This window comes from Mesoplodon bidens (genome assembly GCF_964165515.1).
Source record: "Mesoplodon bidens genome assembly, chromosome: 10".
Taxonomy (NCBI): Eukaryota; Metazoa; Chordata; class Mammalia; order Artiodactyla; family Ziphiidae; genus Mesoplodon; species Mesoplodon bidens.
The window spans coordinates 27,446,016-27,469,880 of record NC_138172.1 but is presented as its reverse complement, the minus strand read 5'-3'; the positions used below and the strand labels follow the sequence as shown (position 1 = coordinate 27,469,880).

Sequence of the window (23,865 nt, the reverse complement as noted above, 5' to 3'; positions counted from 1 at the left end):
AGTTATTGTTGTCATTGTTCTTGGGAGAGCAGCAGAGAGATATTTGAGACCAGAGGTCAAAACCCTCCATGACATTGTGAGATTGTGAATCTGAAGCTTCTGTGAATAAGCTACATGAATTCAATTGGGTCCTTCATGTCCTGTTTTTTTTTTTTTTTTTTTTTTGTTGGCTGTACGTGGGCCTCTCACTGTTGTGGCCTCTCCCGTTGTGGAGCACAGGCTCCGGACACGCAGGCTCAGCGGCCACGGCTCACGGGCCCAGCCACTCCGCGGCATGTGGGATCTTCCCGGACCAGGGCACGAACCCACGTCCCCTGCATCGGCAGGCGGAGTCTCAACCACTGCGCCACCAGGGAAGCCCCATGTCCTGTTTTTATGCGTGGTAGTTGAATGTATTACATGTCTCTTTTCAAAATTAATCCTCTCTTGGGTCTTAGAGCACACCCTCAAGCCAGGTAGAATGAATTCTTTCGTGTTCAAATAATGAATTTACTTTATTGTGTTCTGCAATTTCTTGGAGTCTTGCTCAGTTAACATCTTTGGGTTTCCTACCCCCCCCTTTCTATTTGTTAAGGTACCCGTGGTTACCACACCATTGGTTCGCTGACCATTCTAACCTTTGGAATGGGAAAGGAAAAACAACAATAGCAACACATCATCAGGGTGCAAAATGATCTGTTTTCAGGCATTAAGCAGTCAGGTAGCTGTGAATTCCATGAAACAAAGGCATTATTTGCCATTTTGTTGTGATGTTTATTAATATTCTTGGAATAAAAAAAATTAGGATATGTTAATGGTTGGCTTTACTCAGAGGATCATTTGATGCCAATATGAAAGCCAAGGAGAGGAGGCAATTATGCACACATCACATGCATCCTAGTTTCAGTATGAAGCTGACATTTCAGACCTACGGTCAGGAAAATAACATGAAAAGTTTTACTACAAAGTCTAGACATGAGGAAGATTTCAGAGGAGAGGGAGGAAGCACATTGCAGGTGTCAGATAATCTAGTCTGATTATCTGAGCTGTGCTAGCTATAGGGGAACACTTACCCTTCAGTCCAGCTAGAAGTTAGCAGGGTAAGAAGGAACAAACCAGAATAACATAAAGACTAGCAACAAGGCTCAGGAAAGCAGACAGGAGTTCTAACCTAGCAGCTAAAATTCTTGGGTTTGAGCAAAGATTGAACAAGAAAACTTAAATGAAACAAAACAAAAAAACAAAGTCACCCCCCCCCAAACCAACAGTAACCAAGATCCCCCTAACTGCTGAAGACTCTTCAGGTGGTAGCAAAATTAGAACAATTCTCAAAGACATCCAACCTTAGGGATCTATGATGTGATTAACACTTATCAGTTGAGAAACAGACATCAATATGAGACTCATTGCAAGTGATATATCAATCATTGACCAAAGAGCAAAGCTTAAAATACCCCCTCCCCCTGCACTCTTGAGAACGGAGGTACTGATTTTCCACTGTTCCTCTAACACATTGCACAGGGATCGGGTGTTTCAATGAGAGGCCACTTGGCATAATAAATCGTGGCAACACTCAACTCAATGATTTGGACGTCATTTCCAAGGTAAGCAACATTGGCCTTAAAAAACTGGAAAATTGCAAGTATTTGTTTTAAAAAGTTGTATAGCTAGGCACTGGCTTAATTTTTTCAAGTTTTAACCAAAAAAAAAAAAAAAGAGAGAGAGAGAGAGAGAGAAATTAAATCAACAGCAACACACATCAAAAAAACCACAAAAGAACAAAAAGGTTTAAAAGTTTGGTGGAACCCTCCCAAAATCATTGTAGAGTCACATACAAACTAATGAATAGCAGGATCTATTTTTTTTTCAGTTTTTCCAATTCCATACAAATACTCCACTCCACTCTTAGACGTGTCTTTTCATTTTGAAATCGAGCTTTTGAAATTGCAAAAAATAAAATCTGCACCCAGAAGTCTGTTAAACTGAATTTAGAAAGACCCAAATAAACTCACAATTACGCTCAAGTATCCCAAACTGTAAAATATTCCATTCTCAAGTTTCCCTTGAGCAGACAGCGACATGACAAGACTGGAGTGTTTATTTTTCTCTATCCAAAAAAACCTATCCCATTTCTCTGTAGCTTCCCTTTGCCATGTAAATATTAACAAAGTGATTACAAAGTTAACTCATAGAAAAGTTGTTCTTAAAAATCATTCACTTGCAAGAACAGCAAATACTTTGAGCAAATATTCAAAAACAGGGATTTGATGAGATGTGTACAGAATTAAGTATTTAACAATGACCCTTACCTTTTGGAAGTCAGGGAAATCTTTTTAAAATGCAATACTTGATTGTTTTCACTCCTTTTGTTAGAGGGTCTGTGATTGACTTAGCATTTGTGATGTGACAAAATAAATCGAGGTATAGACTGAGAACCAAGTGTCAGTGAAGGATCAAAGTTTGCTACTTTACTACTGTGTTGTAATTGTTTTTCATTTTTCTGTTAACTCACTTTGTAGTACCAGGTGACCAAACTATCCCAGTTTGCTCAGGACTAAAGGGCTTCTGGGACAGAGGACTTTAATGGCTAAAACCAGACAAGACTTGGGCAAATCTGGATGAGTTGGTTACGTTAAGTTTGAATAAACACTGGAGGTTTGACTGAGTTAATATAAAGCCTGATCTATTTAATAGTGAGGGTTTGAATTTACCAGTTTAAATGCAGCTTTGAAGTAACTGTTATGTAACCACAATTCTGTGGCAGACCCCACCAAAAATTATGATATATCCCCTACCCCCAGCCATTTTTGGTTGTTTTGCACAACTACTCAGTGCATTACTACACAGTGTAAAATTCTTAGCTCCTGTTTGAATCTTTCTCATGGGTTTTAAATACCCCTAACTGTAAACGATCAGATACAGAAGGCTGGTTTGGTTAAACCCTGACTGGATTCCGATGCTGGTTTCTAAAGTATGGGAACACAGCCTCACTTTCTGGTACTCTGGCTGCAGTTTTTATTAAGTGCCTAAACTAGCATTAGATAGAATCTGGAGCAGCTGAGGCTCTGTTTCAGGGGTAGTAAAGCAACTATGGGATTATTAGGTTGAATACTAGTGGGTTGAAGCTCCGCATAAAGATTGTCATTGACTGCAGGGTCACGGTGTACAGTTGTGCAGAATGGGCACTGCACAACTCAGGAGGCACCATTCACATTTCTGTCTATGGGAAAAGTGTCTCCTGCAGGGCACAATCTGCATGGCTGAAAGTGGTGGCTTCCTTCTTACAGAACCTGGTAAGAAGGAAGGTAGTCCTCATACTCTCTAGAGAACCTCTGTTCCTGGGCAGTGATTAAGGGGACAATAAGGAACAGGGTGGTTCTGCCACCAGGTACTGATAAGTCCCAGACGCATGAATTATCTGACCTTCTCACTCATCTCTCAGCCTCCCTCACATGCTTTCTAGGAATGACATTACTTACCCCACCCCACAAACTCAAACCCTTAGAATTTTGCTTTGGATGCTCCATGTAATAAAAGCTCCCTCTGTCGACTAGAATAGTGACACACCTCAAGCTTGTGTATACTCAGCTGAATCTTGTAGCTGATTGCCTAATGACTAGATTCTAATTGCATAGCTAAATGGATCCTACCCACGGAGGGAAATGTAAATCGAGAGCCCTTGTGTATTTCCATGAAGGAACATCCATCCCCTCTTCAAGAGCCTCCATTACTACGCTCCTTTTTAAAATCAGTGTCTGGTCTCCATTTAATTTTACCCCTGAATGTCCATCCTCTTTCCTACACTAGAGAGAAAAAAGGGGGCTAATCACGAACCAAGTAGTAATTTCTTAATCTTGGCAGATGATAGAACAAAGACACTGAATGTGAGGTGAAATGACTTCAGAAGAAGTGGAGATTATTTGGAAATAAAACCAGGATTTTCCAAATATCACCTGTGATACATGTTTTATGAGCTTGATTTGGATGGTGGTTATAGTTAGGAATTTTTTCCTGATACACAGTTAATTCCATCTCAGAGGAGTATAATGGGATGTGTTGTTTCTAAATTTATTTAAAAGGAGCCTGTCAGGCAAGGTGAAAGAAGGGATTCCACTATAGAGGAATTATTTTAATTCAATAAAGATTGGGGATGCTTTTATTTCAACTAGTGACTAAACAATTTAAAAAGAGATGTTTCCTTCTCTCTCTTTGCTCTCAAACTTAAATGCCACAAATGTTAGAGAAAAAAGAAAGTAGGACACTTGGTGGTGGTCATGGTCAGAAGGGCTGTCCCTCTTCCCCTGAGTCCTCCTCAACTTATTCCTTATTCTTTCAGGGTTTTCTTTGTGGAAACCCACATGATTGTGTGATTATTTGCAATGTCCCACAAGGAATGCATCTTCCTTTAAAAAGCCATCAGTACTGGACAGGTATCCCTGGGAGCACCTGATGGATAGTATTTGTCATCCAAAAAGAGTTTTTCCCCATCAGTAAAGGTGTTACAAGGTCTAAGAACACAGTCTTACTAGATAAAAACAGACATGGCAGTGGAATTCATTGAAAAGAGAATATTCTCTATTTAGTTGCTGTAGCTACAAAATTATTTGATCCATATTTTTTAAAATTTACTTATTTATTTATTTTTGGCTGCATTGGGTCTTCGTTGATGCGCGTGGGCTTTCTCTAGTTGCAGCGAGCGGGGGCTACTCTTGGTTGTGGTGCACAGGCTTCTCACTGCAGTGGCTTCTCTTGTTGTGGAGCATGGGCTCTAGGCGCACAGGCTTCAGTAGTTGTGGCACGCGGGCTCAGCAGTTGTGGCTCGCGGGCTCTAGAGTGCAGGCTCAGCAGTTGTGGCACATGGGCTTAGCTGCTCCGTGGCATGTGGGATCTTCCCGGACCAGGGTTTGAACCCGTGTCCCCTGCATTGGCAGGCAGATTCTTAACCACTGTGCCATCAGGGAAGCCCTCGATCCATATTTTAAGAGCAACAGAGGAGAGACAGTGTGAAAGCACTGTGTTCAACGTCAAATTTCCGACAAGGGACCTTCACACTTGCTTTCCCTTTTGCTGTAATTCTCTTTCCACAGATATTTGTGGGACTGACTCCCTATCATTTGGGCTGAAGCTCAGATCATCTGACTTATATTCCCTCTCCCCACTCAGTCACCATTGCATGACATTCTTTATGGTATTTCTCAATGTCTGAAACTATCTTACTCATTTTTTTACTTGTTTACTGTCTAGACTTCCCCACTGGGCTGTAGGTATCCTGAGGGCAGGGATCTCACCTGTCTTCCTCATCAATGTCTTGTCATCTAGACAGTTGCTCAGTGAACTATACTGAATCAGTGGGTTCCATGCTAAAGTCAGGACTCACCATGATTATTGCTAAAAATGACTTGTACCCAAGCTATTCCTAATTGACCTGTTATTCAGAACCCTAACATCTCTATTTAGGGTTCATGGCTTTTTTTTTTTTTTTTTTTTTTTTGCGGTACGCAGGCCTCTCACTGTTGTGGCCTCTCCCGTTGTGGAGCACAGGCTCTGGACGTGCAGGCTCAATGGCCATGGCTCACGGGCCCAGCCGCTCCACGGCATGTGGGATCTTCCCGGACCAGGGCACAAACCCGTGTCCCCTGCATCGGCAGGCGGACTCTCAACCACTGCGTCACCAGGGAAGCCCTAGGGTTCATGTTTTGTAAAAAATGAATTATTTAATTTGGTGCTTTATGTTTTCAGTGTTTCCATTTTCTTTGTTTCAATAAGTATCTCCAAGCGTATGCTGTCTTTCATCTGACCCTGTGTGTCTGAAGTGTTGTAAGATAAAAACCAACGTAGGTAGCAAGAAGGCATGGCAAAGGGGCAAGAAATTAAAGCAGATGCTGAGGTAAGAGGGGAAGAGACTGGAATATGAACTGGGGCTGTTTAAGGAGGAAGTTTCATTTTTGGGTTCTGGTATTTTAGCTCAGAATGGGTACCGTGTTTTTTTTTTTTTTTTTTTTCCCCACTGCATGTGATAATGTCATCATTTATTTTTAAATGGTTCTAAGTTGCAGATTTAAATTTATTTCAAATCAAGCCCTATTTTACAATTACTTTTAATAGGAAGAAATGAGGCAAGGACATACATAATCTACCATATTTGAAGGACTCAAACAAATACATGTTTGGCTGTGAATTCTAAACTCTCACCAAAACAGAGAGATAAAAATCCACCTAAAATATATTTTCTTTGTTTAGTCCTTAGGGGGAAATGTCAAGTATTGCACTTTAAAATTACTTTCATCTAACATTTTTGTCCCAACTTTCCCCCTCTGAAGTCACTATTTTTTCTTTTCAGCAAACATGATTTTGTGAATCCTTAATGTTAAAGCAACTAGATTTTCTAACTCAACTTTGGAAGATTGACTTTACTCTACAGAGCTATTTTTAACAAATGGCATATTTACTTACAAAATTGGGAGATGGGGGCGTCCAGCTGAGGCACGTTCCCTCCCTTGGCGTTGAGTTTCTGGACTTGGGTTGGGGGCACAGGCTTGTGTGACTGACCGGTAGCCCGGTACATGGCTTGGACCCAGAGAATGCGATCTTGCTCATCATCACTTGCAAATATCACGGTGTCTCCTTCTTTGACTGCATTGAAGAAGGCTCGGCCACCCTCCAAACCTGGGTTAAAAGGGAAAAAAAAACTGCTAAGTTGAGCTGCAATGTTCTTGGCAGGACTAAGTTCTGAGAGAGGCAGTTTCTGTGCTTTTTCTTGGGCTGCAGAAGGGAGGAGCCATTTATCTGACTGTAGGATGGGAAATCTGATACCCACTTGGCCACAAAGTGGGGCCATGGTGTCCAAGAGGCATTGTGAGCCCAGCTCTTGTCTCCCGCCATCTTTGTTTGGTTGGAGACAGAATTGTCAATTGAGCTGCCTAATGGACAGGTAAACATCTGTCTATAAATACACTATTATTTCTCTCATCTTTTTTTTTTTTTTTTTTTTTTTTTTGCGGTACGCGGGCCTCTCACTGTTGTGGCCTCTCCCGCTGCAGAGCACAGGCTCCGGACGCGCAGGCTCAGCGGCCATGGCTCACGGGCCCAGCCGCTCTGCGGCATGTGGGATCTTCCCAGACCGGGGCACGAACCCGTGTCCCCTGCATCGGCAGGCGGACTCTCAACCACTGCGCCACCAGGGAAGCCCTCTCATCTTTAAAAACAAACAAAGCGGACAACAAAAACATCTCTTGACCCCCACTTCTCCCTTGAGCTACTGCCCTATTGTTCTTCTCTTTACAATGTAAGTGGATCTCTACCAGGGCTTCTCAAATTTTGGTGCACATGTGAATTCTCTGGGCATCTCGTTAAAATGTAGCTTCTGATTCAGTAAGTGGGGCTAGAACCTGAGATCCTGCATTTCTACTCAAGCTCCCACATGGTGCTGATGGTGCTGGTTGGAGGACCACACTTCAAGTAGCAAGGGTCTCTCTCCTCTTAAAGCCCTAAAGCCCTTCTGATAGGGCTGCTGCCCCAGTGAAACTTGTCAAGGTCACCAATTACTTCCCCGATGCTGAGTCCAACGATGAACTCAAAGGCTTCATTCTGTTCCATCCATCAACTCATTCCATTCTCTTTGAAAGGTTTTCTTCACGTGGCTCCAGGTCATCTGATTTTCTTCCTCCTTCCCTTGCTGTTGCTTTCAGTCTTGTTTGTTGGTTCCTCCTCCTCTGACTCCTCCTCCTGACCTTTAAACGTGGGAGCATCCTGGTCTTCTGTCCTTGGACCTCTTCTTTTCTTCGTCTACACCCAATCCCCCAGTGATGCCATAGTGTCAAATACCATGGATATGCTCATGGTCTCCACATTTCTAGCTCTACCCTGGACCTCTCCCTTGAACAGCAGACCTGAACATCCAGTGGGTTTCTTGACTTCTCCACACGGATATTGGAAAGGGACCCCAAATTTATCACATCCAATGCTGAACTCCTGGTGTTTTTCCCAAACCTCCTCTCCATCTCAGTAAAGCTGACCTCATCCTTCTGGCTGCTCAAGTCCACAACCTCGGGGTCCTTTCTGACACCTGATTTTCTCTCACTGCCCATTCCAATGAAATTCTGAAGGCTCTACTTTCAGGACGTCAGAACAGAATTTGACCCATTCTTCCTTCTCCAGTGCTGCCACCCTGAATTCAGCCATGCTCATCTCTCACCTAGATTATTTCAATAGCCTCCTATCTGATCCATCTCCCTCCATCTTCACTCTCTATACTTGATTCTCCAGATGGGGGCGAGAGTAATCCGTTTGGCATAAGAGTCGGGTCACGTCACCCCTCTGCTCAAAACCTACCAGTAGCTCTGCATTTCACTCAGAGGAAGAGTCTAGGTTCTGACAAGGCCTGCAAGACCCCACGTGAATTGACCCTTCACTACTTCTACCATCCTCTCCTACTACTCTCTCTCTCACGTGCCCCTGTATGCACCCAAGTCATGATGGCCATGCTGGCCTCTTGCTGCTCCTTGAACACTCCAGGTGTGTTCTCACCTCAGGACCTTTGCACGTGATATTGCCTGTGCATGGAACTCTTCCTCCAGATATCTGCATGAGTCACAACCTCACCTCCTTTGTGTCTTTGCTCAGATGTCGCATGCTTGTTCAGGCCTTCCCTGACCTCTACCTCTCCTTACTCACCTCTCTTCTCTTGTATTATTTTTCTCCATAGCTCTTACCACCTCTAACAAATTATATAAGTTACTTCCTAAAGACACCGAGTTTTTGTCTCTTTTGTTCACTGCTGCATCCCTGGTACCTAGAACAGTGCATGGCATAGCGTAGGTACTCAACAATTACAAGTTGGATGAATGAATGCCCTACAGACCCATTTTTGCCCCACAGGCAGTTCTCAAGGTTAAAATTTAGAGAGAAGTAGGCAGAAGCCTCCCTTTGGTCTCAGGCCAGAGAGACATTGTGTCTGTCAACATATTCCAAAAGCCTGTATTTTGCGGTTACTGGGACTCTCTGTCCATAAATAAAGCTTCATATCTTCATCAGGCTCCTCATCATTCCTCCCCTCCCCTCCCCCACCAGTTATCAGTTTAAAGATGAAAAGTGATTAGTAGATTAGATTAGATTAGATTTAATCTAGATTAGATTTCCAACAAGGCCCAGTCACTAACCTGTTTGACATTTGCATTGGAAAAGATTTCTGGTGACAACGTTAATTCTAATGTCTATTCCAAAAGAGTGGGTATGTGTTGGTAGTTTTGCACTTAGAATTGCCAGGGATTCTAGAACAATAAATAGCATCATCTTTATATGAAGGGTCTAGGGGTGCACCATTTTAAATAAAAGCTTTATGGTGGTTATGCTTATGAAGGAATATTTTGGTTCATTTCTTACAGAGAGTTTTAAAATGTGTGATTTGGATAGGATGATGTACAGTTAGCAAGCTGGGAAAACCAGATGAAATGAATGGATACAACCATAAGAAGGAAAATTCTGCAGGGTGAGAGAGGAAGAAGAGCTTTGAGGGATGCTTTCACCCCTGAAAAGTAGGTACCAAGGAGCTAAAAGGAAGAGTGGGGTCAGTAGAGCTTCTGTAGTCTAGTCTCATGGCAACCTTCGGGATAAGCTACCATGATACCGTAGGTGATCTGCAGGCTAGACATCACCGGATGGGTCCTTTTCCTTGCCCCACCACCTCCCGTCTGCCAGGGCCCACAGCTGGGAATAGGGACACTGTGTTCCTGGAGCTACAGTCAGAAAGTCAGTTCATGGGGCTGCCTCGGGAAGTAGAGAGGTAGAGATGGAAAGATGCTAAGTGTTCAGATTTTTATTTAATCCTCCCAACAGCCCTGGGAAGCAAGTACTATTACTCCCACTGTATAAATGAGGAAACTGAGTCACAGAGAAGGAGATAATTATCCCATGAACACAAAGTGGAGCTGTAAGCATCAGAGCTGGGCTTCTAACCCGGGCTGTCTGACTCTAGAGCTGATGACCGTAAGCATTGTGCTGGACTGCTGCAGAGCCTGACAGCATGCCTGGCACACAGTAACTGCTCTCAGAGGATCAGTTATTAACAACAGAATGAATCCTAATCGCGGAGGGAGTGGGGCAAAGAGAAACACCTATAGCAGCAGAAGCAAGGACAGTGACAGCAGCGGAGAGCACCAGAGCTTCTCCAGAAAGCATGGGAAACCAAGGGCACACCATTGAGGGTGAGGAGAGAGCAGAGAAACTAGCTGAAAGAAAACCAAGGAAGGAGAAGGCAATGTGAACATCAACACATGCTTCTAGGCAGCAGTCTTGGGCAAGGCAGCAGTTCCCGGGGACGGCATCTGCAAAATGCAACGTGGGACAGTGCCTGGGCTCTCCACGGAATACCCCACAGGTACTGACCTGTCAAGAACAAGAGGACAGGTCTGGGAACGGATGGAGGCAGACCAGGCAAGGAATGTCGGCCAGCTCCTGGCTGGGGATTGCCGTTCCAGCAACACACATGGATGTGGTCTGTTTATTATGGTAAAGCTGAGTTGTCGAAGATTTAATTTAGTTGTTTAAATTGTGCCACTGAATTATTCTGAATGAATATCCTCTTATTGGAAGACTTAATCACTCGATCTAATAGGAATTAAGAGATTTTCGCATACTCTTCGAACCATGCCCAGGGAAAGGTAAAGTGTAGTGTTTTCATCTTTTGATTAAAATGAGGGCCCTGAATGTAAAACTTACTTACACTTATTTACCAGTTCCCCAAACCAATCTTTCAAGGACCCTTAACAGGTAGAGTTGATTTAGAGCAAGTGATTATGTCTGGATGACTGCTGGATCTCAGGCTGGTACAAAGGCAAGGATGTCCATGTTACAAGGCTACCTGCCCCATAAACCTATCCACCAGTTGGTTCCATTGACAACCAGGATAAAACTGAGAGGAGAGTGGGGACAGATGGACCCACAAGTCCTGCTCCAGGTGCACACTCACCTTTCAGGGAGCAGAGGGAGAGACTCCACAAATCTCTGAAGACACTGGCTAGATTGTGCATTACCCTGATCTCCAGCTGGCAAACTTTACTATACATAAGAATCCCCTGGAGAGCTTATTGAAATAGGAGGATTCTGTCCTCCCCTTTCTGGTTCTTGGTTAGGTTTGGGGTCCAGGAACTCCTATTTTCCATAAGCACTCTTTAAGAAATTCTGGGTTAGACTTTTCTCATGACGACTGGGAGTATTTGAATCTCCATTTTCAATCAAACATTGCTTTGAAAATAACTAGGACTTGGCACATGGAAAGGCAGAGAGGATTCTGCTTATTATTCTCAAGAACATAATAACTTTACTTTCCATTGACATCCTTGGTAAAGGAATTTATAAATTGTATCCCATGGGATCAATGTGAAAAAAAGAGGAGAAGATTTTATAATACATATGCAGTTACCCCTTTTGCATGTAGATAGAACAGCTTTCTCCCCACTCCTGCCCTCCCCGCTGTAGGAAGAGAATTCCGCTTTTGTATGATAAAATAACAACTCTAGCTTTGCTATAGCTGTACACAGAGCTGTTTTACTGCAGCTGCCAAAGGGTGTGATGGGTTAGACCCCAAGTCCCAGCGCTTCTTCTTCCTTTACAAAATGAGATGATAACCCGGGTCCCATATAATTGGTGGATTGTGGTAAAATCCAAATGCCATCACATAGAGGAAAGGAATAGTAAACTGGCTTAAAAGAAGGTAGTGTCATAAGATGGTATTGCTTTTCCTTCTCATATTGGTCCTTGAGTCTCCCACTTTAAAATGTAGGTCTTAGGAAAGAGGGACTCTGTTTCTTTGAAGGGAACTCAATGGTTTGAGACCACAAACCATCACAGAATGCCACGAGGGCTGCTTTCTTAATACAGGGGCCACATCCTTTCCATGAGTTCTTGCATGAAATTGGCTCAAACTTGTAGGTTCTATTGATTAGGAGGGATTTCCAGGCAGAGTCTTTATGTCTTACGTGGTCAGCTCTCTATCATTGTGCTCTGGCAGGATGCTAATTATCTATAGAAGTCTGAGGAGGCGGGGCTGGTCCAAAGCGCTCCGGGTTGGGATTCTGAAGCCCACTGCTAATTTTCCTAAGTGGGCTGGGCCAAAAGTCTTCCCAGCCACACCTTTCCAGGTTAACACCCCATCTTCTCTCAGACTCTGTTTTTCCTTTATGTGTATTTTGTTGCATGTGGAAGAGCAATATGGGAGTAGAAAAAAAGGTTTTGGGCCAAATAATGCAGTATGGTTGGAAATGCTTTCCTTGTGCAGATTTGGCATAAAAATAAACTTCTCTGGGAGAGGGCTGTTGGTGCCTGTTGCTCATTAATATGCTGAAATGATTTCGCACCACCCCTCCCCCCCATTTTGAAGGTTCCTTGAGGCGGATTTCTATTCATCTTTTTCTGGGAAAGAGATAAAATGGGTGGGGGGAGAGGTGTGAGGGGGCAGGATGTGGAACTCACGCAATGTAGAACTTACGAGAAATACTACCGTTTGTGTGGTTCTTAGTTACATAAGGTTGAGGAGCTTGGATGTCTACACTGTGGATTAGTGTCTTTTTAGGAAAAAAAACATTTAGGGAGGACTTTCTTTTCAAGTATCATCAGCTAACTTTGAATTGTAGTCAACAAATGTGGACGCACAGGGCACGTTTATTTGGACATGGAGATGCAATACCTGCCAAGCCCACACATCACTGGTGAACAAGACACACACACATACACACACACACACACACACACGAAGTCCTTGGTGTACATGTAGGACTTATTTTTCAGGAATTTCTTTTGAAGATTCTAGGGTGGAGTACAAATTTGATATGGGCACAGCTACATAGAAGAAAAACGTATTCTGTTTTCATTTTGGTTTTATGAGGATCCTTTGAGTCAAAACAAAGCCCTTGATTGGAATGGCATTTACTCGTCCAGGTGGCTTAGTGTCCAACAGGGAGGAAGTGCCCAGAAAATGCTAGTTGAATGTTCATTTGGGAAGGAAGGGGGAGATTTTTAAGGGTTCACAGCCTAGCGGGTGGGCGGGTACCTGGCTGGGGGTCCGTGTAATCCACAGTGTAGCCGTCCAGTTGGAGAAGTTCCTGAGGCTCCGCTTTTTTCTCCCGGTAACTGCACATGGCAAACGTGTACTGACTCACCTAAAAAAGAAAAGCACAGATTCTGAGGTTGGTTCCCTAGAGCCCATTTTCCTTGAAAAAAACTCTCCATGTTCAAGCCTGTCCTTTCCCCTGAGGACCTGCACTCAGGAGCTGGGTTCAAATTGAGTTTTTCCACCTCCTGGCTGTGTGACTTGGAGCAAGTTAAAAGACTTCTCTGGTCCTGTTACCTCATCTGTAGATGGATATAATCTGAGAACCTACCTTCTCACTGGCTTATTGTGTGGACTGAATGAGTTCATAAGTAGAATGCATTTAGAATCTTTCCCTGATGCTTAGGAAGTGCTTGACAAAAGTTAGCTATTATCATTATTGCTGCTATTTTAATTGGGCTAAGCTACATGAAATTGACATTTGGGTAGGTCAAAACTGGTTGCATAGCAGCAATTTTTTTAGCTTTTACCTAATATGACTATGGCCCTGGCTCTGGCTGAGATTGTCAAGTTCTCAGACTTGACACAGGCCTTTCGGTCAGCAGTTAGGGACTAGACATTTATTTATTTATGCCCTCCGTTTCTTTTAGTATTTTACTTTTTGCAGGCCAATTCTCAGCACTGAGCCGCATGTATCATCCCTCCCTCCCCCTTCCCACTGAAGGAGTGCTTTTGGTCACTTTGAAAAGTCTTCCCTTCATCTCAGACAAGTGCAGGAGTGACATGCTGTCACAAGCAATGAATACTTGATCTCTAGGTGCCAGTCATGGGAGAGCCATCCTCAGCCCCGGACGGCACGGCTGTTGTCACTGGTGTGGCCCTCACAACCCACACGGGCATCCGCCCACGTCAGTGCTGGGCGCGGGCTCTGCAGCTGCAGGCCAGCCTTCAGGTCCCTGTCGCCTCGGTGCATCCAGACCCAGCGCAGATACTTAGCATTTCTACATCTGGCTTGTCTGCAAGGGGCCCTGGGGAGAGCAAGACTCCTTCAGGCTTCAGGCTAAAAGCTCAGGGGCATATTTACCATCCACGGATGTCAAATGTCTTAGTGAAGTAGTGCCACATCCCTCATCTCTTAGTTCCCTTTATTAAAACAGACATTTACTAAGTGAACTTTGATCCTGGCGGGGGACATTTTTTATCTCCTTCTCCATGGGTCTGATTTTTTTTTTTTAATGGTAAGAAATTGGCGCTCTCAAAGCCTGCACACATCTCCCACAGTCCTCAGCCTGAAGGTCCCAGTGGCAAGATAAAGGGAGTCCACGGGAGAACGTTTTACTGGTTGATTTATCTATTGCTGCCCTCTGTTGGTTCCTGATGAAAACTTCTGCCCGACGTGGGTTCCTTGATCACGCATATAGTTTGAAGAATCTGTTCCTTATATTGCAAGGTCTTGATGGGCTTCAAGGGAAACATAAAGCCCCTAAGAATATGTTCATAAGTGGACATGTATTATGCTTTGTAATCAGCAGAACAACAAATAACATCCTCTTCTAAAAAGGAGGATTTAAGAGTGCAAGCTTTGGGTGGGGTCACATAGGCCTGGGGCCCCCTCCCAGCTCTCAGAAGCTGTCATATATATAACTCAGAGTCTTCATCTGTATTTTACCTGTGTCTTATTGTGGCTGGAGGATTAATCGAGCAGTGAAGGGCTTTTCACACCGTGTGTGACACTCACCTAGCAAATACTCAATTTATGCATTTACATAAGCAGTTTCCATGCATTGGGCACTAATATCCTAATACAAAGTAGCTGAGTAGGTATATTTGCCTACTAGATTACAAATCCTTTGAAGGCATGCCTAGGGAGTCATACACCTTGGTTATATTCCCCTTGCCATGAGCAAAATCAACCATGTAACGGGCATTCACTAATTGAGTCTGACTGGTTCTAGAAAAATGAGTATGTACCATCCAATAAAGAGGTTTTCTCCCTCCCAAATTTACATGTTTCTCCAATCCACTACTGATCCCATGGACAACCTATCTCCCACACCCCCTGGCATGATAGTGAACACAGACATTGCTGGAACAGTTCTGCAATGATTTTTTACCTCTCTGGCAACATGGAGATGATATAGTTTGTTAACATGATGATTAGCCAAATAGACGGTTGCAGACACTTACTTGAGATCAGAGAAATATCATGACAGAAGGCTGTTATTTCAAGATTCAGGCATTTACTCTTACTACATGCTTGGGGCTTTCTGACTTTTCCTTTTTCTATTTCAGGTCCTTGCTTCTTGGAGCACTGTATGTTGCTGCCCCCTTCTGGTGATACTGTTGAAGTTGTTCTGGGCAAACTTGGGGCTCAAAAGAACTCGAATTGGTTTATTAGGACCATTTTAATCTGGAATTTGGCAACTTACTTTAGGAAAAAAAGGAGGAGAGAAGAAATGATTTGTTTTTGCACATTTCTAATTATTGCAAGGTTGGAGGGAGCCTCAGATTTTCTAGAGAGCTTGAAGTGTGAGGGAATAGCAAGGGTCTAGGAGCTGCTAAACTGTTTTAAGCCTTGACCTTCCAGAGTCTGCTGCATGGAGAGAGCTTGCCTGAGGGGGGAAGTCGGCCTGGGGGGAAGTCGGCTTAGATGAAAGCACAGTCAACAGATGGTACAGATAGAGAGACTGAGTCCTGATGACTTTGTTTAAGCTCTGGACCTAGCCGTGCCAGAAAACTCTTTAGTTAATTAGTAATTTAATGAACTAACCAATATAATTCTTCCTCTTCTAAAACTTAAGCTAATTCGGGTTGATTGTTGTCATTTACAAACAGAACATAAATGCAAATGCCCTTCAGGGCCATTGTGAAGTCGAGTGGGAAGAATGAACATTCATTCAGTTATAAATCATTCATTATATGCCTTACAATTCACTTTCATAGTTAACTTAATGTTGTTTTCTGGGCGACAACTGTTGTATTATAGGGTGTTTTATATTATCAGATAATATCTCATCTCATTCAGATTTAGATTTTTTTGAAAACTGGAATGGTCAGAATTTGGGTGCATTATATTATCTCCAGGGAATCCGAAACAGGTTATGATTTAGGGACCACATTGTCTCTAACTGATGCAAGGTGTGTGAGTTCTAGGACACTGTATCTAGGACACTGTATAAACCTCCTTGAGCACAGTGCCATCTCAGTGCTTGGTGTCCTGGAAGACATCTGGAATCAGAAGGCCTATGTTAGGTTTCACATAGGCTGCCTATGAGCCATGGACCTCGAGCAAGTCATTTAACCAGTCTCAGCCTCAGTTTCCTCCAATGCGAAATAGGGATAAGACTTGTCCTTAGCACAGTACAGAAATCTCTGGGGCACAGAAGAAAAATATTTTAGAAGAAAAAGATGATAGAGGTGAGGCTTTCTAACCTGGTCTGGATGACGGGTTGGCTTCTTCCACTCCTCTCCTCCCACACCCAAGGTGGGGAGCTCAGGGTGGAGCTCGTGGAATTGGCACCTTCATCATTAACATTGGTTTGGTCGCAGTTCCTAACAACGGTAATCAACATATTTGCTCCCTACCATGGCCCCTGGGGTTTAGAACGAGTTTACCCAGCAATGTCTTGACTCAGGGTGCCGGGGACCCATTTCTCCTTAATCCTTGTGTTAGGGCCTGCAGCCGTGTTCAGAGGGCATATACTGGGAGTTCAAGGAACACAGCTGAGAGGCTTTGTCATGCCATTTGCACATAATCATCTGTTTAGCTACTCTGATGCTCAGTTCCTTGGAGAACATAAACTCTGAGAGAGTGTGGTCGAAAAGGAATGGGAGACTTCAGTTTAAAAGGGACAATGACCTCCGAGGCAGTGTTTCTCCAAAGGTGGTCACGGACCCCCTGCATCAGTATCTCCTGGGCTGCTTGTGAAGCATACAGATTCCTGAGCTCCATCTCAGAGTCTTCTGTGCATCAGACGCTTCTGGATGGTCCTTGGGATCTGCATTCTATTTACTTAGTTACTTATTTTTAGGCTGCGCCCTATGGCATGTGGGATCTTAGCTCCCCAACCAGGGATCAAACCCATGCCCCCTGCGTTGGGAGCACGGAGTCTTAACCACTGGACCGCCAGGGAACTCCCTCTGCATTTTAAAAAACACCCAGTGCAGGCAGTCCAGGGCCATACTTGGAGAACACTGTGTAGGAACACTGAAGTCTCTGGCACAGACACACCCTGTAACTGTTTCATTCCCTTCAGAGCTGGTAGGGCAGACTCCAGTCACTTCCATCATCATTTTAGCCTCGATCCTTAAACATGGGAATTGCTGCTTTGGCTCAAAACCCCTCTAAGGGTGGCCTTTGTCCTTGGTTAGTAGGAAGCCCATTTATAACTATCTTTGGTTCCCCAAGGTAGTAGCTCTAAAAGGAAATCTCCCTAAGAAAGAATTTAATAGTTTTGCATTACAGACAGAAATGTAGACTCTCTCTTTCTGTGTGTGTGTGTGTGTGTGTGTGAGAGAGAGAGAGAGAGAGAGACACAGACAGACAGACAGACAGACAGCCGGGGTGGGAGGGGAGATGAACTTTGAGGAGATTGGTGTTGGATGTGTTCTTCTTAGGCTTTTCAAACAATCTTCCTTGTATTAAATCTAACGGAATTCATAATCACGTTGGAAATTATGTGTTACCAGCTCTCTATAAAAAGCACTCCATGAAACCCAGCATCTGAATAGAAAGGCACATTCAGTAAGTCACTTGGGTAGATATAACTCCTATGTGGTGGTTTTACACTGTCCCACAGAGATCCCTCTGAGGCTGCTGGGGAGTTGGTGGCAGGATGGGGAGAATCTGCTTTCTTCCCCAGCTCCCTCACCCTTCCCCTTATTTGACCAGACTGGTTCTCCTGTTTTCACTTTTGCATTTCAGTGGAAGGGTGTGGTGGCTAAAAGAAACCGAAAATCATTTGTACGTAAGACTGGATTCAACACTGCATGCAGCTGCTGGGCGCCTATGGTCACTGCCTGAGCTGCCATCTTTCTTCCAAGCAACTTGGGATATTTTTGCTTTCCCTAAACTAGGCCAGGACTGAGGGCCTGGAACTTCTCTCCTGCAACTCTGTTGGCATTGGGGTTGTTTCAAAGGACTTAAGTTGTTCTTTATCATTTTGATAGAGTGCCTGTGTGATCACTTAAACAGCAGAGATGAAAAATTGAGAAGAATCTAAAAGTGAGGCAGTATTTTCTAGGTAGGCCACCAAAATTGCTTGTAGACACTGTTGTAGTGAACAGGACAAAAATGGAAACAGAAGACTTGAGTTTTCCTCCTGGTTCCCCCATTACCTTTGTGATGGTGGGGCTATCGTATCACCTCTGCAGGCCACTGAAGGTGTAATGGAGACTTTGGATTTAGGCTGAAACAGAAGGTTTAATTTGGGGGATGCATGTCCCCAGTGTACCTCAAGGGCTCTTTCAAGTGAGTGAGAATCACATGTACGTGAAACCTCTCATGAAATCCTTGTAGGAAAAATGATGAGCTGTAGACAGGCTTTGGATGCCCTTTTCTGATTTTCAGAAGTGAGCACATAGCTTGCTTTGTAGCTACTGAGTGCTTCTTATCTTCTCTTGGTAGAAGGCTCAGTGTGAAGGCCCTAAAATGTCTGTGCTCCAGTCACACGGCCTAGAACAATCATTCTCTTCTTTTGGGTTCAGTATATATCATATAGACAAGGCTTCACTAATATTTTCAGCACAATTCCTCTTTTTTTTTTTTTCTGAAGAGTTTTTTTCTCCCCTAAAATCTCTCCCAAAGTAAGAGGTCAGTGACATCTCCTAAGTACTTCATCATTTCAAAGATTGTCATAGACAAGTCTTGTGTCCAGTAACTGGCTACCTCAGCGGGAGGAGAGACTCCATATTACATGACAAGGCCACTTACCCCACTTCCTCTTGGAAGGTGTCACCAGCCAGTCTCTAGGTCACACAATCTTTCCTTTCTCAGAACCACTTGAAGCACTGCCTGGGCTCTTTTTCTCTCTCTTCCTTCTTTCTTCCGGTGAACACTTCCTGAATGGCCATGCCAGACAGTGAGCTGGAGTGTGTGTGTGTGTGTGTGTGTGTGTGTGTGTGTGTGTGTGTGTGTGTGTGTGTGTGTGTGTGTGTGTGTGTGTGTGTGTGTGTGTGTGTGTGTGTGTGTGTGTGTGTGTGTGTGTGTGTGTGTGTGTGTGTGTGTGTGTGTGTGCGCGCGCGCGCGCGCGTGTTGGGGTACAGAGGGAAGCACACCTAGATGACTTGGAAACAGAACTGACCCTGAAACAGCACATGGTCTACTGAGGGAGGCCAGACCACAAGTGATTGTAAGGGTGGCTGCTCTGCCAGGTGAGAAGCATGCAAAGGGGAGAATCACCCATAATCCAGAGCTGCCTCTTTTGATGTAATTTTTTTTTTAATTCCAGCATCTGAAATCTTCATCTTAAATCTTTCTTTTTCCTTTTTAACATCTTTATTGGAGTATAATTGCTTTACAATGGTGTGTTAGTTTCTGCTTTGTAACAAAGTGAATCAGCTATACATATACATATATCCCCATATCTCTTCCCTCTTGCATCTCCCTCCCTCCCACCTTCCCTATCTTACACTTCTAGGTGGTCACAAAGCACCGAGCTGATCTCCCTGTGCTATGTGGCTGCTTCCCACTAGCTATCAATTTTACAGTTGGTAGTGTATATATGTCCATGCTACTCTCTCACTTTGTCCCAGCTTACCCTTCTCCCTCCCCATATCCTCAAGTCCATTGTCTAGTAGGTCTGCGTCTTTATTCCCATCCTGCCCCTAGGTTCTTCGTAACCTTTTTTTTTTTTTTTTGAGATTCCATATATATATGTGTTAGCATACGGTATTTGTTTTTCTCTTTCTGGCTTACTTCACTCTGTATGACAGACTCTAGGTCCATTCACCTCACTACAAATAACTCAATTTCATTTCTTTTTATGGCTGAGTAATATTCCATTGCATATATGTGCCACATGTTCTTTATCCATTCATCTTTCAATGGACATTTAGGTTGTTTCCATGTCCTGGCTACTGTAAATAGAGCTGCAATGAACATAGGGGTGCATGTGTCATTTTGAATTATGGTTTTCTCAGGGTATATGCCCAGTAGTGGGATTGCTGGGTCGTATGGTAGTTCTATTTTGAGTTTTTTAAGGAACCTCCATACTGTTCTCCATAGTGTCTGTATCAATTTACATTCCCACCAACAGTGCAAGAGGGCTCCCTTTTCTCCACACTCTCTCCAGCATTTGTTGTTTGTAGATTTTCTGATGATGCCCATTCTAACTGAAGTGAGGTGATACCTCATTGTAGTTTTGATTTGCATTTCTCTAATAATTAGTGATGTTGAGCAGCTTGTCATGTGCTTCTTGGACGTCTGTATGTCTTCTTTGGAGAAATGTCTATTTAGGTCTTCTGCCCATTTTTGGATTGGGTTGTTTGTTTTTTGATATTGAGCTGCATGAGCTGCTTGTAAATTTTGGAGATTAATCCTTTGTCAGTTGCTTCATTTGCAAATATTTTCTCCCATTCTGAGGGTTGTCTTCATCTTGTTTATGGTTTCCTTTGCTGTGCAAAAGCTTTTAAGTTTCATTAGGTCCCATTTGTTTATTTTTGTTTTTATTTCCATTTCTCTAGGAGGTGGGTCAAAAAGGATCTTGCTGTGATTTATGTCATAGAGTGTTCTGCCTATGTTTTCCTCTAAGAGTTTTATAGTGTCTGGCCTTATATTTAGGTCTTTAATCCATTTTCAGTTTATTTTTATGTATGGTGTTATGGAGTGTTCTAATTTCATTCTTTTACATGTAGCTGTCCAGTTTTCCCAGCACCACTTATTGAAGAGGCTGTCTTTTCTCCATTGTATATTCTTGCCTCCTTTGTCAAATATAAGGTGACTATATGTGCATGGGTTTATCTCTGGGCTTTCTATCCTGTTCCATTGATCGATATTTCTGTTTTTGTGCTGGTACCATACTGTCTTGATTACTGTAGCTTTGTAGTATAGTCTGAAGGCAGGGAGCCTGATTCCTCCAGCTCCGTTTTCCTTTCTCAAGATTGCTTTGGCTATTCGGGATCATTTGTGTTTCCATACAAATCGTGAAATTTTTTGTTCTAGTTCTGTGAAAAATGCCAGTGGTAGTTTGATAGGGGTTGCACTGAATCTGTAGATTCCTTTGGATGGTATAGTCATTTTCACAATGTTGGGTCTTCTAATCCAAGAACATGGTGTATCTCTCCATCTGTTTGTATCATCTTTAATTTCTTTCATCAGTGTCTTGCAGTTTTCTGCATACAGGTCTTTTGTCTCCTTAGGTACGTTTATTCTTAGGTATTTTTTTTTTAATGTGTCTTGTCTCTCCACTTACATGCTCTCTTTAGGGTAGATATCAGCTGTTTTTGCCTGCTCAGCATCCATTTCTTTTTCTGGTAATGGCATGCTGATTTTGCACTGGAGACAGCTCAGTGGCACTGTGAATCAAAGCAACATGGTCTGCCCCTCTGAAAAGCTGGTGTGACACAAGCTGGACCAATCCAATTCCCTCTCTCAGATTTGGTCCTCAAGTGGAGACACAAAGACAGAAAACGGTCAGAGCTGATTTTGCCTTACAGCCATGTCAATGACACTGGCCATGGTTCCCACGACCTGGATTTCTGGAACTACTCTGGGTACTAGCTTTTATCACCAATCCTATGAACTACCACAAGAGCCTTCTAATACACTTTTTTTTAAACCTGACTTACCTTGAGTCTGTTTCTGCTATTTGCCTATAAAGAACTGTAAGAGATCCTTTTCTGAAAGTGAGAGACCAGGTCTCCCAGTTCTTCTCTATGACCTATCAATGTACCCTTCACAAAATAGGTACTCAATAAATGTTGGTTAGCTGATATTCTGAGGAAATGTATCTCTGAATGAAATGTCTTCCATCACTTAGCTGTGGCTTATTTGGATGGTTGGGAATAATTCCAAAGTTTTCCTTTGGTTAATTTATTTTAAGGTTTTGTTGCACCCCATAGTGATCATGAAAGCAAAGATTACCTCTTGCTTCTAGCCAGACAGATGCTGTTTGCCTTAGAGACACAGTAGAAGCTTGAGTAGATCTGTAGAAGGTGTAGCCTTAGAAGCTCAGCGTTGGTGGAACTTTCAAGGCCATTTAGACTAAGAGGCAGCTGCTTTTACTGTGAGATTTCAGAATCCGTAGTGCTCAAAATACTAGTCAATGCTCATAGCCAACACAATAACCCAGTAAACACCTTTAGTCACTAAATTACAAGTTGACTCACTTTGTGACATCTTTCAGAGTACAGAATAAATTAACTTTTGACAAATTGAATTATAGCTCACATGCTCTGGTGGAGCTTGCAAATTAAGAAAAGGCAATGACAAATTCTTTTGTAAACTGAAAAATCCTGATGCAAAAAGCAAACAAACCAAAAAAAGGGGGGGCATGGAGATTTTCAAGGACATGCATTACTATTTCTGGAATCTTTTTTTCTTAAAGATACAATGAAGAGGGCAATAATATTATTTATATATTACTGATGTATTATTAACATCAATATCTACATCTACACCTGCATCTTTATATACAGAGATGTACCCTGCTGCATGGTTAATTATAGTTCCAACTGGGGAAGCCCAAAGTACCTCAAAAAGGAAAATTCCACAGGTATTAGAATCTGAGCTATATGTGCATTCATGAAACAATGTCTACAATGATTGTGTTCAAAAACAAAAAGCAAGTTGGTGAACAACATGAAGAGTTTGATTATTTAAAAAAAGCCTATGCGGGCTTCCCTGGTGGCGCAGCGGTTGGGGGTCCGCCTGCCGATGTAGGGGACACGGGTTCGTGCCCCGGTCCGGGAAGGTCCCACATGCCGAGGAGTGGCTGGGCCCGTGAGCCATGGCCGCTGGGCTTGTGCGTCCGGAGCCTGTGCTCCGCAACGGGAGAGGCCACAACAGTGAGAGGACCGTGTACCGCAAAAAGAGAGAGAAAAAAAAAAAAAAGCCTATGTGGAAAGATATATTTAGATGGTTAAACATAATTATAGGGGGTCTGGAAGCTTCAGACATCAAGAAGACTGGAAGGCTCTTCCACAGGTGATTTGAAATCAAACTTACTAAACAATGAAAAAGATGGAAAAAGTCCAACTAAATTCTGGCTTTTCTCATAATGACTACCTTAGTGCTTTTAGAAACAGCAGATTCTTCTAAAATAATGTTAGTGTCCCTATTGCCCTGATCAGGCACACACTTGCTCCCTCCCTGGGTTCCTGCATTGCTGGCAGGGGTGGGAGTTTACTGCTCCCACATTTCATATATATTTCTGTATTGTTAGAATTAAAAAATAATGGGCATGCATTAATTTTTAGAACTTGAAAGTGATGCAAAAAGGAAAAGGAGCAGAAGGGAGTGCTCTGGGTACTGGAAATGTTCTGTATCCCTCTGAACGGTGGTTGCATGCATATGTAATATATAGAAATTCACTGAGTTAAACACTTGAGCTTTGTGCACTTAAGGTAAATTATATCAAAAACATTAATGAATCCTATCGAATCTTTAAAAATAATGGCTCTTAAGACTGATATTAGAGTTGAAGAGTTACCTGCACTAAGACGAAAAATCTTTTCTTCCATCTCTTCCAGACATTCTTACCGATGGCCCATAAATACCTGAAGGAAAGCAAAAAGACCAGAGATGCATTAATGCTTGCGCTAGTGAGCTGTTTAACTCGCTTTACCATGAAGCTGGGTGCTCACAAACAAGGAGATTCACAGGGCTCGGGAACAGATTGCAG

At 43.1% G+C, this 23,865-nt stretch overlaps 1 protein-coding gene across 11 annotated transcripts in view; it reads right to left on the bottom strand.

Moving 5' to 3' along the window:
• The window catches only part of CADPS (calcium dependent secretion activator), a 478,170-nt gene that overhangs the window by 154,483 nt on the left and 299,822 nt on the right, over window positions 1-23,865 (bottom strand). For 9 of the 11 annotated variants that reach the window (XM_081245090.1, XM_081245096.1, XM_081245089.1 and 6 more), the window contains exons 9-11: window positions 23,674-23,740; window positions 13,025-13,133; window positions 6,433-6,645 (exon numbers count right to left, since the gene is read on the bottom strand). In XM_081245090.1, coding sequence (XP_081101216.1) covers window positions 6,433-6,645; window positions 13,025-13,133; window positions 23,674-23,740 — 389 coding nt within the window. Of the gene's footprint in view, window positions 1-1,052; window positions 1,065-6,432; window positions 6,646-13,024; window positions 13,134-23,673; window positions 23,741-23,865 lie in introns of all 11 variants that reach the window. The other 2 variants (XM_081245095.1, XM_081245093.1) reach the window with 1 other exon arrangement.